We start from the raw sequence: 14,317 nt of genomic DNA on the forward strand, positions 1-14,317 counted from the left end.
TCTTGGGCATTATCCTGGGTACAAAGGATACTCTTTGGTACGGTACTTGGTACTATAGTGTGCTGTGGTAGTGTGTATCTATGTTTATTCTGTGATAGTGTACTCCGTTTATTCAATGTATTTGTACTCTGGGTACTGTTTAGTATTATTCGTCTGTGTCGACATTCCTGACTGAGTTTCCCAAAGTTCTGATTTTCGAGATAGAGTTGTGTTTTATTCATTTTACGGCATTTATTCAAAAATTGGGTAGTTTTTTTACTTTATTGGCAATATCAATTTCATCGCTATTATACGCAAGAATAAATTTTGTTTAATCTGCACATATTACGCTATAAAATGGCAACAAACATTGTCTATCTGCTATGCGCGAGTATGCGCGAAGAAAATTAAGAAAAAATTAAAAAAAAGAAAAGAAATGGCAGTTACTAGAGAGAAAGAAAATTGTACAAGAAGAATTAATGGAAATATACCCGCGTTATCGCTCAACAGTGCTAATATGTCGACTTCGACCGACAGTGACGACGTAGCGGATCCGACATATGAAATTAGGAACATTCAGAGTATTATAAATGTGACTCGGGAAAACATTGATGCTTTGAACGCGAAGTTCGCTGGTCTGCAGCACCCTCCGTCGCTATACTTGTCGGAGTACCAGGAGCTGACTGCCAAGTTGCATAACTTAGAGCTCAGGGAGCAGACTTTACGTGAATTGTTGCAGTGCGACTCGCCGGACCGGTCAGAGGAGTACCCTTGGCAGGATGAGTCGAAGAAGTACGATACGCTCACACGGCAGCCGAAGGTGTTCCTGCGGGCTCACTTGCCCAACCAGCAGCGCACCAGCGTGCAGGTGAAGGAAGGCGTGACTCTTCGCGAGGCGCTGATGAAGGCGCTCAAACTAAGGAACTTGACTTGTGAAATGTGTGAAGTAGTTCGGACAGGCAATAACGAAGTGATACCATGGGATATCGACATTACTATGATTGATGCAGAGGAGGTCAGTGTTTTATTTGCGTGTTTTATTAGGATACTGTGTAATTTTGCAGGTATCATTGAATTCAGCGGATAAGCAATTCGTTGAATTTATTGTGGAAGAAGTTGATTTTATTTTGGAAGAAGTTGAAACAAGGTAATTCATAGAACCTTGATACAATTCTAGGTAAGTTTTAATTTATTGTTACAGTATTAAGAATAAATTGGTTTGGAAAACATTGATTAATGTAATATTTCTCAAACAGTATTTTTTCACACACAATATTTTTACTCAGTCAAAATTCTATTGAAACTGCACATCAATATTATAGTGTTTTAGTTTTAAAATTTCTTTTTACCTTGTATAAAAAGAAATGCTAATTTTTAAATGTTTATTTTATGCCACATTTCCTTATTTATAAGAAAGTTACATAAAATATTTATCTATAATATAAAATAGAGGAGAAAGATTTGTTTGTTGTAATCGAAAACTGAAGCTTTAAAAGTGGTAGTATCATACCTACTTCCAATAGGGAATAATATATGTTCCAGGTGACAGTGCGCATCCTGGACAAGTTGCCAGTGATGTCTCACATGTCGCACCAGTTCACACGCAAGACATTCTTCACGCTGGCCTTCTGCGAGTGCTGCCGGCGCCTGCTGTTCAACGGCTTCTATTGTAGCCAGTGCAACTTTAAGTTCCACCAGCGATGCGCCGACAAAGTGCCCAGCATTTGCCATCAGGTTGGTTGAACTGTATAACTACATTTTTTTCAACAAATAAATTTTAGATTAGGTATTCACATATTTTTCTCATTAATGTAATATGAAAAGGACATAACACATTAACAGTTCTACATAAATTTAATTTACAACTATCAAACTTTGTGATTTTAGGTGGCAGTTTTGAGCATAGTGTCCAATTTTGTGGAGTAGGACTAAAATGTTGAGTCTTAAGTTTCAAATTCATTTTCCGTCCTTTACTTTCCATCCTTTTCAGGTACTCTAAAATTAGTTTAGGGAAAATCTGAATTGACGCTACTGTGCACTTAACTAATATAATGCTTATACTAAACTAACCCATTTAACCAATATATTAACTACTTTATTAGTCTAGGGGCCAGTAGTCAAGCCAAAATACTGTTGGGTTTTTTTAAGGAATTCTCAATTTATGTTCTATATTACAGGTCAGAGGTTTTTTTTTAATTTTATTGCAGGTCAGAATGACAGACGCGTATTACGCCGCATTGCTAGCCAAAAATCCAGAAACCCACCCCGGGTTCATATACCTACCACAGCATTTTGGATATCATCAGAACAAGTAAGTTACCCCCAACTTTAGATATAATGAGTCTTATCTCCATTTCATTTTCAATTTTGTCATAGTGCATGCAAAATAATTTATCCATTCTGAACGTAAGGTATATTACTGCATATTGTACAAAAGCAGAACTCAGCTAGGTATATTTAATTATTTAGTATATATAACCCGCGCAAATCGTTACGTTGCAACATCGGATTGGTTGATTTATTTTGCAAGCACTGCACCAATAGAATATTTTACTCCAATTTTTTATTACTTTATTATAAACTAGGATAAAAATAATGACGTAAACTGTAAAAACTAATTAAATCGATCAAATAACAAAAAAGTTATAAGCGTTTAAATATTTCTGATTAGACAGAGATAGCGATAATAGCATTTTGACGTCACTCCATGCTAATGCCATAGTAGCTTCGTGCGGTTTCATACAAATTTTCGTTTTGCGAGAAAGGGATAGAAGATCCTCCCACTCCAAAATTAAGATGCCTGTATGCTGTAACTTTGTAAATCCTTGTTGTATTTTAATATTTTATCCTAGTTTATAATAAAGTAACAATATTTATCAAATTCAAAAGTAGGAAAATACCCAATTGGAATTTCCAAAACATTAGAGTACATTGATAACGGTTTTACAGTTGGAGTGATAACATAATAACTATAGCCTTCAGAATTAGTAATAATGTAACTATGGAGTTGCGGGTCTGAATTTATAAAACCCCTAGAACACAAATTATTTTATTAAATACTTAAATTATCAATTTTTCTGCATCATTTCACATACTATGGAAACATATTTTTTAAGAAAATAAAAATGAATATGTTCAGGTCTGCCTCCCCGGCCAAGAAGATGAAGGAGTTTGATGTTAACTGGTGAATATTGTGTATATCCATATACCCTTTAACATTCAAACTGTACTGTTCTGTATATAGCAAGCACTATCCTAAAATTATACCCTAAAAGTATACTACCTCCTAAGCACTTTAAACCTGCATAGATCTTTTCAAACAGGTTAACTGCATTGTTGCAACTTCAGAAAAGACTACTTTTTAGGGTTCCCTATCTCAAAAAAAAATTAACTTATTGGATCACTTGGCTGTCAGTCTGTTTGTCGTGCCTATCAAAGACCCGTCATGGGAATCAAAACATATTGGATACTTCCCATTCCGTTTGTTTAGTTAGTAATCTTAAGGTGCCCACGCACTCAAACTGAACTGCAGCGGAACTGCGCGTCGCGGCAGCGCCCCGCACGATATTCTCTCCAGCCGCGACGCGCGCACCGCGTAGCGCGTCACTGCCGCTATAGTAAAGGCATAAATCAGAAAATCATTTAAAAAATTAGTGTTATTACTTGTATGATGGTGCGGAACCCTTTGTGTGCGTGTCCGACTCGCACTTGACCGGTTTTTTACAACCACTTTAACGAATGCATGTCTCTGTTTGGATTGACTTTTCACCTTTCAGGCACCTGTCCAATTCGAATCCAAAATAATCTGGTATATTTGGGGCTACATTTTCTCGGATTCGGGTTGGATTAGGGCACAAGAGACCTCCCACTATTGTGCTTTATTTTATCAAAATTAGTTTTATTTTTGTAATTTTTCCACATGTATTAGGGGCTTTAAAAAATTGTGCTGCTTTTCACAATTTGGTTTGTTAAACCTTTTATTAATGAGGAACTGCCGCCAAATAAGTTATCTGACGAGTGCATTTGATGTTTTGAGTTTTTATTGAGAATTATTGAGGCTATAATAGTCTGCAACACTGGCCCAGTGCAGATTAGCAGACTTCACACACCTGAGATCATTATGGAGAACTCTTAGGCATGTAGGTTTCCTCACGATGTTTTCCTTCACCGTTAAAGCAAGTGATATTTAATAGCTTAAAACGCATAATATATCTCTGAAAAGTTATATGTGCATGCCCAGAATCGAACCCCCAACTTCGACTTTACCACATCCTCGTACAATGGACATTGTACGATGAGAGAACATTTTACACCTAACTTTGTAGAACCAAAGCACTAGATAAAAACTGAAACTTGTGTTTGCAATTTGCAGCCCAAATAGTCAGCCTAAAAGATAGCCTAAAAGATTAATATAATACTGCGATGCAGCATCGATGCAGCATCGATGCAGTCTCAAAATTGCTGATCTCTGATGCTAAAAGCATCATGTCACTATGGCCCTAAATATTGTTAATATCATCCCAGTCTTTACATCTATCGACATTCATAGCACTATTAATATTAGCATGTCGGTAACTTGAAGTTTTTACCCATCCCTAAATCATCCAAGAAGTTTCCACTTCAACAATATTATATGACATGTATTGTAGGCAACAACACCCGCGCTCGCTGAACCAACAAGACAGATCCAACTCCGCGCCAAACGTCTGCATCAACATGGTCCAACGCCCGATGACGCTCGCGGAACACCAGCGGAAGCAAAACCAGGTGATATCCCGAAAAAAAATATAACATGTACTTCTTAATTTTAATGAAGAAGAATGACGTGTTTCAGGATTATTGTCCTGTCAAACTCAAAACTCAGAGTCACTCAGCGAGGCGACGATAGAGCTATGCTTGGAGTATGTGATCAAATCAGAAATGATACATGCACCAGAGTAACCGACATAACAAGTTGCAAAGCTGAATTGGCAATATGCAGGGCACACACTCCCTTTGACGGCCTCTATGGCGCAGTGGTCAGCACTGTCGTCTTATTAGTGGAGGTCCCTGGTTCGATTCCCGGCAGGGATTTGGTATTTTATAATTTCTAAATTTCTGGTCTGGTCTGGTGGCAGGCTTCGGCCGTGGCTAGTTATCACCTTACAGACAAAGCCGTGCCGCCAAGCGATTTAGCGTTTCGGTGCGATGCCGTGTAGAAACCAAAGGAGTATGGGTTTAACGTAAACTGCTATGGCACTTCTAGGTTAGCCCGCTTCCATCATCACTTACCACCAGGTGAGATTACAGCTAAGAACTAACTTGTATCTGAATAAAAAAATATGATCTCGCATAGGTAAGCGCAGTGCTGGAATTTGGAAGACCAAGACTTGACCTCCACTAGGCGGACAGATGATATCAAACGAGTCGAAGGGAGCTGTTAAAGAGATTTATGTCCAGCTGTGGATTGGTTGATTACGATGTACAGATGTAGCAACTAGTGATTTGTTGCAGAGCAACAACTCGCCACAGTCGTCCAACTACCTGACGTCGGGGCGACACAACAAAGACGACAAGGACAAAGGCGACCAGCAACAGAGTCAAAGCACACAGGTACTTATCGCATACACAATAGAGTTGAATTTACCTTACGTCGGCCTCACATAATTATATGATGCAATGTACGTATAAAAGGTGAAAGTACATACACGCTGCACACAATATAAGACCGTAACTCGTAAGCAATAAGCTCGTATGTTGTGCAGGCATCCCCCACGGGCACGCTTCGACCAAGGAGAGCGCGAGCGCGGTCGGCGGACGAGTCGTGGAAACACGCACTATCGCCGCGAGAGAGCTACGACGACTGGGTCATACATGCCGACGAAATACTCATCGGAGCCAGAATAGGTACGTTTAGTAATTTTTGACCAGTCTGCTGGCCCGGTTTGTTTTTTCCCATATAATGACATGATCCTAAGGCTGAGATCTATAGAGCGTACTTTGACTTTGCTTAGACTTAAGTTTTGGTTAAAACGGGATAGATTTATGTCGGCGATATAACGCTGTCTCGTTTTAACAGTCTTAAGTCTGAGCTAAGTCAAAGTGCGCTCTATAGATGTCGGCCTTGGAAGAGAATGAGCAGAGCCTGAATTTTGTTTATCTTAATGGACATCTCACGTTTGGCCACAAAATTGACTATTCCAAATTAAAAAAAAAAAACAGTTTCCTAAAACAGTTTTCCTGTGCTTTTTATGTTTGCTGTCCCAGTTAAAAAAAAAACAGCCAAATGCGAGTCAGACTCGCCTACCGAGGGTTCCGTACTCGGGTATTTTTTCCGACATTTTGCATTATTAATCATAAATTATTATGCATAAAAATAAAAATAAATCTGTTTTAGAATGTACGGGTAAAACCCTTTCATATTGATACCCCACTTGATACTTACTGCGAAAATTGAAAATACTAATTGTACAAAGAGATCCTATAAGGGTTTCTTTTTTCCTTTGAGGTATGATACCCTAAAAAAACACAATGCATATCAAAACGCTGGCTGGGAAAGTGTTAAACATCTTTCCGGAATGATCCTTCTGTACCTCAAAGGTATTATTAAGTAATCAGTGGTTTTACGTCAGGTTCGGGCAGTTTCGGGACAGTGTACAAGGCGCACTGGCACGGGCCGGTGGCGGTCAAGACGCTCAACGTGAAGACGCCCACGCCGGCGCAGCTGCAAGCCTTCAAAAACGAGGTGAGCGCATTGAGGCTAAGCATATACTAAGACAAGGGCGACGTAGTTCAGAGCAGTGCAGTGTATGAAAGTACTGAGAGCCGTGTACGCTACAGCGCAGGCACGTGCGACGTACACATGTGCCTGTGATGCGTCGCAGTCGGCGGCTTTTTGTAACTATGTAAAGCCGACGTCTTCTAAACTGCCGATAGACTCACTGAGTGATAGTATATGGTAAAATTGTTTTTCTGTCTCTCAATATATTTTAACACTAGCTGATGCCCGCAGCTTCGCCCGCGTGGATTGGTCAGATCGCCTGCAGCATCAGGATTGAGGAGGACTCCAAATTTTTTATGAAACAATGTCGCAAAGCTCCTCTATCGATTAAAAAAGAAATGACGCAAATCGGTTCAGAAATCTCGGAGATTTCGATGTACATAGGTAGAAAAACACAACTCCCTTTTTGAAAGTCGGTTACAAAAGTAGCCTATGTTACTCCCTGGTCAATTTTCTACTTGTCTGTGAAAATCCCGTCAAAATCGGTTCAGCCTTTCCCAAGATTAGCCTTTTCAAACAGACAGACAGACAAAAATTTAAAAACGTGTGATTCGGTTATAGTATCGTTCAAATAACCATATTATGACCTTAATATGCGGTAGTTATTTCGAAATTACAGATGGACACTCCAATTTTATTTATTAGTATAGAAGATTGTACTATATTTATATTTATTTATGAGCTCAGATTTTTGTCTTTTTTTATTTGATATCCCACTTGATATAATACCAAAAAAAAAGAATTTTTAGATGTAACAACCGTCAGGTCGATTTTTTCGTGTAAAATGTAGCCTATGTCACCCGAACCATAATAACGAATTGATTGACAGAATTATTCAGATTATGATACAAACGCGCATACATACATATGTACATATATACATAGACTGCTAAAATCATAACCCTTCCTTTTGGCTTAGCCGCAGTCGGGTAAAAAATATTCATAATGGGCATCTTGTCCCCAGGTGGCAGTGCTACGGAAGACGCGGCACTGCAACATTTTACTGTTCATGGGCTGTGTGTCCAAGCCCTCCCTAGCCATAGTGACGCAGTGGTGCGAGGGCTCGTCCCTCTACCAACATCTGCACGTCTTAGAAACCCCACTACCGATGCTATACCTTATAGACGTGGCGCGACAAACCGCTCAGGGAATGGACTATCTCCACGCCAAGAACATTATTCACAGGTAAAATGAAGTCTGTCAAAAATGGGATAAAAATGTCCCCAACTGGGGCAGAGAGCGTGTGAGTGACAAAATGTCCCCCAGCTCGAGTGGATAGCGTGAATTGGGCAAAAGTGTCCTTTAATTGGGTCAGACAGCATGTGAATGACAAAAATATATCCCAAGATCAGGTGACATAGTGTGAATATGGCAAAATGGCTTCTAGCTGGGGGGGACAGCATGTGAGAATGGGGCAAAAAGGTTGGACAGCGTGTATATCAGACAAAAATGTCTCTAGCTGGGCGAGACAGTGGGTGAAAGGAAAAACAATTTTTTTTAACATTTAATTATTATTGTTCTTTCTTATTTCAGGGACCTGAAATCAAATAATATATTTTTAAGAGACGACTGGTCGGTTAAAATAGGAGATTTCGGACTTGCCACGGCCAAAGTGCGGTGGTCAGGTTAGTAATGTGTCAGAATTAGTCGATATTACAGCTAATTTCTTAACCTGGACCCTTTCAAGTAAAGAGTTTTATATAAACCTGTGAGGATGATACTGCCATTGTCGCAATTGAAAATGCCATAAGTCTACGTTGTCGTATTAGTTTAAAAAATGCGAAAAACCAAATTAAATTTGAATTTCGCGGGCAGGCCCGTCTCATGCCCCTTAACATTAACGACCTTAAATTCGGTTTCTGCGCAGTTCCAAATTAAAAGAGTGATTTTTAACAATATTACATTGTATTTTACCCAGATTCGTCAACATTAGGAGGTATCCAATGGCAGCAACCCACAGGGTCTATCCTGTGGATGGCTCCAGAAGTGATCCGTATGGACGAACCTGTGCCCTACACCTTTCGATCCGACGTGTACGCGTATGGCATTGTTTTGTTTGAACTGATGGCTGGCGAGCTGCCTTACACCCACCTTAATAATAAGGACCAGGTATTTATTTATTTACTTACTTAGCAATCTTTGTTGCACACACACATATATACAGGAAAACAATACAAGATACAGAAGAAACTATACAAAAGGGTGCAAATTAGGTATGTTATTGTTGCACAGGCCAAAAATGACCCCTAAGGTCGGTCAATGTGTGCATGGGGCAAAAATGTCACAGAGCTGGGGTAGTATAGTGTCCGCAAAACAAATAGTCCAATCTGAAGTTGCAACATGGTAGATTGCGCGAATCATAGAGTAAAGATTATTTTACACGCCAAGCTGATATTTGTTTTTGGACACTGCGTAGTCATACGCGTCGTGTTCAGATACTATTCTTTTTATGCGCGCTATACATAATTGTGACCATGGGTAAAAATATCCTTGAGCTAGGTAGGTCAACATGAATATGGGCTAAAGGTTTTTGCGGTGTTCACGTTAACCCGGCATAAATTAACGTCCCCGGGATGAGATGGTCAATGCAATCGCGGGACAAAAATCACCCCGAGCAAGCAAATAAAATTAACCCAGAGAAAAGATTCCAATTCGGGGCAGTGCATATTTTATAATAGCTTTGTTTTTCTTAAATAAATAATCATTCGTAACAATTTATTTAACAAGATGTGTTACAATTCCAGATCCTATGGATGGTCGGGCGGGGTCTCCTAAGACCCGACGCCAGACGGTTACGCCAAGATGCGCCTCAGGCGTTGAAGCGACTATTCGAAGACTGCATCAAATTCGACCGCGAACAGAGACCCTTGTTCCGACAAATCCTTGCTTCGCTCGAATCCATGCTTCGGGCGATGCCGAAGATTACGAGAAGTGCTTCGGAACCCAGTTTAAATAGACAGTTGCACGCTTCGGACGACTACTTGAGTTATAGTTGCGCCTCGCCCAAGACGCCCGTCAATTTCCAGTTCAATACCGACACCAGTTTCCCTGCCTTTTATGGGTAAGTGACATAATCTATTTTTCCATTATTTTTGTGGTTTTCTAGTTGGTCAGCTTTTTATAGGTATGTTAATATTCCATCCTTCTTTTTTATACATAACAAACCAATAAGCTACAATTTCTGGGCGTGTCAATTTGATTGATTTTAAATAGGAAAAAAATATTCCCTGAGGTGGACAGCATGTGAATGGGGCCAAAATGACCCTCAGCTGAGGCGGATAGCGTGTGAATGGGACGAAAATGCCCCTCAGCTGAGATGGACAGCGTGTGGGTGGGACGAAAATATCCCCCAGCGCAGGCGGGCAGCGTGTCAGTGGGACGAAAATGTCCCCCAGCCAAAGCAGACAGCATGTGAATATGGAAAAATGTCACTTATTGCCATTGACTTTCCCATTCTTACTTTGATCTCATTGTATGTATGAATTTTGATGATTTCCAGTGGTGAGCGCTGTCGTCTTATAAGTGGAGGTCCCTGGTTCGATTTCAAGCAGGGGCAATTTGGGAATTCATATTTTCTGAATAAATTGTCTGTAGTCAGGTCTGGACGGAGGCCATGGCCGTGGCTAATTACCACTACCGGCAAAGCCGTACCGCCAAGCGATTTAGAAACCTATAAGGGGAAGGCAAAGTAATTAACCCACTAACATCTTAAACTGAATCATCACTTACCACCAGGTGAGATTGCAGTCAAGGAACTTGCAACGGAATTTAAAAAAAAAATTTGTTTGTCCCCAGCATCCCAGTGCCTAACCAGCGACATACGTAAGAGTACAGGTTGTAGGCAACCTGCGAGCCTCACAGATCCGAGGCCTGAGGTGGCCTTCTTTACATAGCTCTGCGATCTCAACTGTTATATTGTTATATGATTAAAATATGTTTGTTTCTTTTCTACCCATGGGGAGTGAAAGGGACTGAGCTATATGTATTAGGTTTAGAGTATTAAGCCGGGTGCAGACCAACAGCTAAGCTATGTTGAAGCTAAGCTAAGCCGATTAAAATAAACTGGAAATTAGTTGTGTGCACAGCAAAAGCTAAGTGAAAGCCAAGTCATTGTGAGTGGATGTATAAACGGGAGTCATGGGAAGTGGGAGGGGCTTAGCTTAGCTCACAGAGAGAGAGAGCCAGCGCGTGCCAGACCTTCGTTATTTTATAAAAGCTGAAAGTTTCTCTGCGTATTGTTACCAATATAGGGAGGAACGATCAGCGACTACGAAGTTTGGATCATGTTGGCTTTGGGAGAAAAATCTTACGTCAAAGTATAAAGTCAATTTTTTACAATATAATTCAGAAGAAAATATTTAAAAAACTGATTTTGTACTTTGATGTCACATTTTTTACACCTTTATTACCTGTTATCTCCCGAAGCCACCATCCAAACTTCATAGTTGCTGATCGTTCCTCCCTGTGTTGGGGACAATACGCAGAGAAACATTCAGCTTTTATAAAATAACTAAGGTCTGGCACGCGCTGGCTCTTAGTCCATCAGCCAATGTTTAGTACACAAGAGCTTGAATGGATAGGCAATACCTATTGTTATTACATTTTATTTATTCAATCATGATTGATGTTGTATATAATTATTATTAGATGACTTAGGGATGATTCACATTAGACCGTATCGATCGTATGTAATTTCATATTATTATAAATTCCAATACACGGTTTCAGACTGTATGTAAGTTAATATAAAATTCCAATCCGTTGTTGGTTCGTACCTCAAACGCAACACCTAGTGGCACGGTGTAATGTGAATCATCCCTTAACTCGTAAAAAAATTGCTTTTTATGCCTATATAACTTATATAGACCACATAATTCAGAAGGCCTAGACTGGACTAGGCCTCGGTTCACTTACCGCCAGTGCCGATATATGTATTTTAATTCAGTACTAAGTGACTGTTAATGACATAATTGCGCTGATTCTGATGTTTTTCTCTAAAGTAAATTTAGAATATCTGCATCCTTGTCTTTTTAATATTGCTAAAAAAGGATGAACATGAATTTTACATTTTTCAATCGCTACAAAATTAAAACAATGGCTCGCGACTGGCAGCTATAGTCACGAGGTTTGACGGATCTAAATTAAATTTTAAAATGTCAAACTGCGACTATCCTTTTCATATTACATTAATAAGAAGGGGATGCGAATACTCTAAAATTTCATTGTTCTTAGAATCAGTACCAGTGGCGTTGACTATGTTTTTCTCTAAACTAAAAGAGTATCTGCATCTTTTTCTTTTTAATTTGCTAAAAGAGGACAGAAAATGAATTTTTTTGAAGACTAATGATTTTTTTAAACAGGTTCACGACTGGCACCTTAACTCAAGAGGTTTGACAGTTCTAAATTAAATTAATTTGTCCTTTTCTTATTATATTGATAAGAAAAAGATGCGAATATTATAAAATTTAGTTGCGATCAAAATCGGTACCAATTAGTAATCAGTACCAAGTAATACCCGAAGGGTGCCAACGGGACCCTATTGCTAGTCCGCTATCCGTTCGTTTGTCTGTCTATCCGTATATCTGTTTGTCTGTCAGTGGGCTGTATCTCATGAACCGCATCAAGTAAAATTGAAATTTTCGGTGTGTATTTTCTATTGCCGCTAAATGAAAAAAATTCAAAATGGCCGCCATGTATTTTAAAAAGTACATAATCTTTCACGATGGTATGTAACCCTTCGTGTGCGAGTCTGACTCGCACTTGACCGGATTTTTTCCTTTAATCTATGTTTCGAGGGTAAGTAGTAAAAAGCATAATAATGTTAAAAGTATTATTTGTATAAATTAGTAAAATCGCAAGCGCGGAGCACCGGAGTGTAAGGATACGTTTCCATTAAAGCGGAGCGGAGCGAAGACTGTCTTCGGCAGTCCTATATCTAAAAACTCGCTTATGGCAAAAATGTTAAAATAAGAATTTAACTAAAAATCCTCCTCATAGTGATCCTATGTCGCATTATGTATTTTTCAAAAACATAAGTTATTGAAAATTTCTAGGTTTTTTGGCGTTAACTCAATTTTTTTCAGTTGACGCAGTTGACTGACGGCTTTTTAGATATAGAACGGCAGTTTTTTCGATCTATCAAATTATTATTTATCTATCAATTTATTAATTTTATGCCGTGATAAAATATATCTAATATTGTCGACCGATCAGGTTATTGTTAGATGACGTTATGATTTTGTCTCATCATCTCTCAATAATCTGATTTGTTGCAAACTGCTCCGCTCGGCTTCAGTGGAAACGCACCCTAAGTTATTCCTTGAAGGGTTTTGTAAATAAATTATTGTAATTATTGTAGTTTTATGTCGGTTTAAGAACCTTGTGTAACATACATAATTATTATAAATCAATGCATAATTATTGTAAGGAACACAATAAATTATTGTTTCAATTTAGATGTGGTTTCTTTTTATTACGCACCTACCGCCTATAACTATATAGCACACCGACGCATGTGATATCGAAACGTTTAACCCATCTAAGGCTTTGGGGAAAACTTAGTACACCGACGCATTTCCCATGTGGTAGCGTAACATCAACGAATTTACTTCTAAGACAAAGGAGTGTGCGAATTCGCTAGTGTACCTACTAAAGGCGATGTTGTTAATATTTCGCTAGCGCATACAAATGCGTCGGTATGCTAACGACATAAACTCTCAGTCCTACAGAGGACTAAAGGCTAGCTAAGGATACGTTTTCATACGAATTTAACTCGTACGAATACGCACGAACAATCCTGATCTTCCAAGTGTTATGTAGTATGGGAGCACGCAGTTCTACTTTACATTTACGTAAGAACAAGACCTAGCTAAAACTGTCCACTAGCAATGAAAAAGAACTTAAAAGAGTAACTGAAAACTCGCTGAAGTTGACATATGAAAAACTTCGACCGCGGTACTATATCATTTTATAGCTTATAATATTTCTGGAAAAAGTAGCTTTTGAAAGAATTATTACTCAAAATAAAGTTTTAGAGTTTATCGATTTTGACAATACCCTGTAGAAAACAATAAAGGGTATAGGCATAGTTAGCGACAGATCGAGATGGCAATCGGGGTATAAGATTAGGCGGAGAACGCCCCGCACACTCGCGCTCGCCCGCACTGAGTTAGGAGACTGTGCGGGGTGTTTGTTTCCAACTCGATCTCGAATAAAATTTCTTCTTCCAAGTTAGCCCGCTTCCATCTTTACACTGCATCATCACTTACACAAAAGGTGGGGAGGGTCCTAGATTGCTTCGTAAACATGTCGTGTGTAGGGTCATTGTAGGTCGGATCCTAGATCCGCCGGCAGGAGCAGATACATGCATCCGGTATGATACCAGACTGAGCGGCTGTCCCATGTGTAGGGACCACCCTAAATTGCTCCAATGTAGCCTCCTAAATCGGACCTGCTGCAGTGTCGTGAGTAGAATGTTATAATCGACCATAAACAAATCTTTTCGTTTGAGATAGAGTATCTGAGTATTTTTAAACTTAAAACTAGATTCAGCTTTTTAATTTCACCGACCCACCTAAC

The 14,317-nt window shown here is 39.2% G+C and overlaps 1 protein-coding gene across 2 annotated transcripts; it reads left to right on the forward strand.

The window, feature by feature from the left end:
* The first annotated feature begins 154 nt into the window (after positions 1-154).
* LOC123864347 (raf homolog serine/threonine-protein kinase Raf) lies at positions 155-10,948 on the forward strand. Of its 2 annotated transcripts, XM_045904707.1 has the most exons (13): positions 155-994; positions 1,522-1,713; positions 2,187-2,290; positions 3,119-3,163; positions 4,629-4,746; positions 5,473-5,571; positions 5,724-5,865; positions 6,591-6,703; positions 7,704-7,924; positions 8,273-8,364; positions 8,658-8,848; positions 9,484-9,800; positions 10,535-10,948. In XM_045904707.1, the coding sequence occupies exons 1-13, from the start codon at positions 416-418 to the stop codon at positions 10,563-10,565; spliced, it is 2,244 nt and encodes a 747-aa protein (XP_045760663.1). In that variant the 5' UTR covers positions 155-415; the 3' UTR covers positions 10,566-10,948. The 2 variants fall into 2 exon arrangements, with proteins under 2 accessions (XP_045760663.1, XP_045760664.1); XM_045904708.1 differs by lacking the exon at positions 3,119-3,163 and having other exon boundaries at positions 10,535-10,947.
* Positions 10,949-14,317: the final 3,369 nt, after the last annotated feature.

The sequence above is a fragment of the Maniola jurtina genome, chromosome 4 (genome assembly GCF_905333055.1).
Source record: "Maniola jurtina chromosome 4, ilManJurt1.1, whole genome shotgun sequence".
In the NCBI taxonomy this organism is placed as follows: Eukaryota; Metazoa; Arthropoda; class Insecta; order Lepidoptera; family Nymphalidae; genus Maniola; species Maniola jurtina.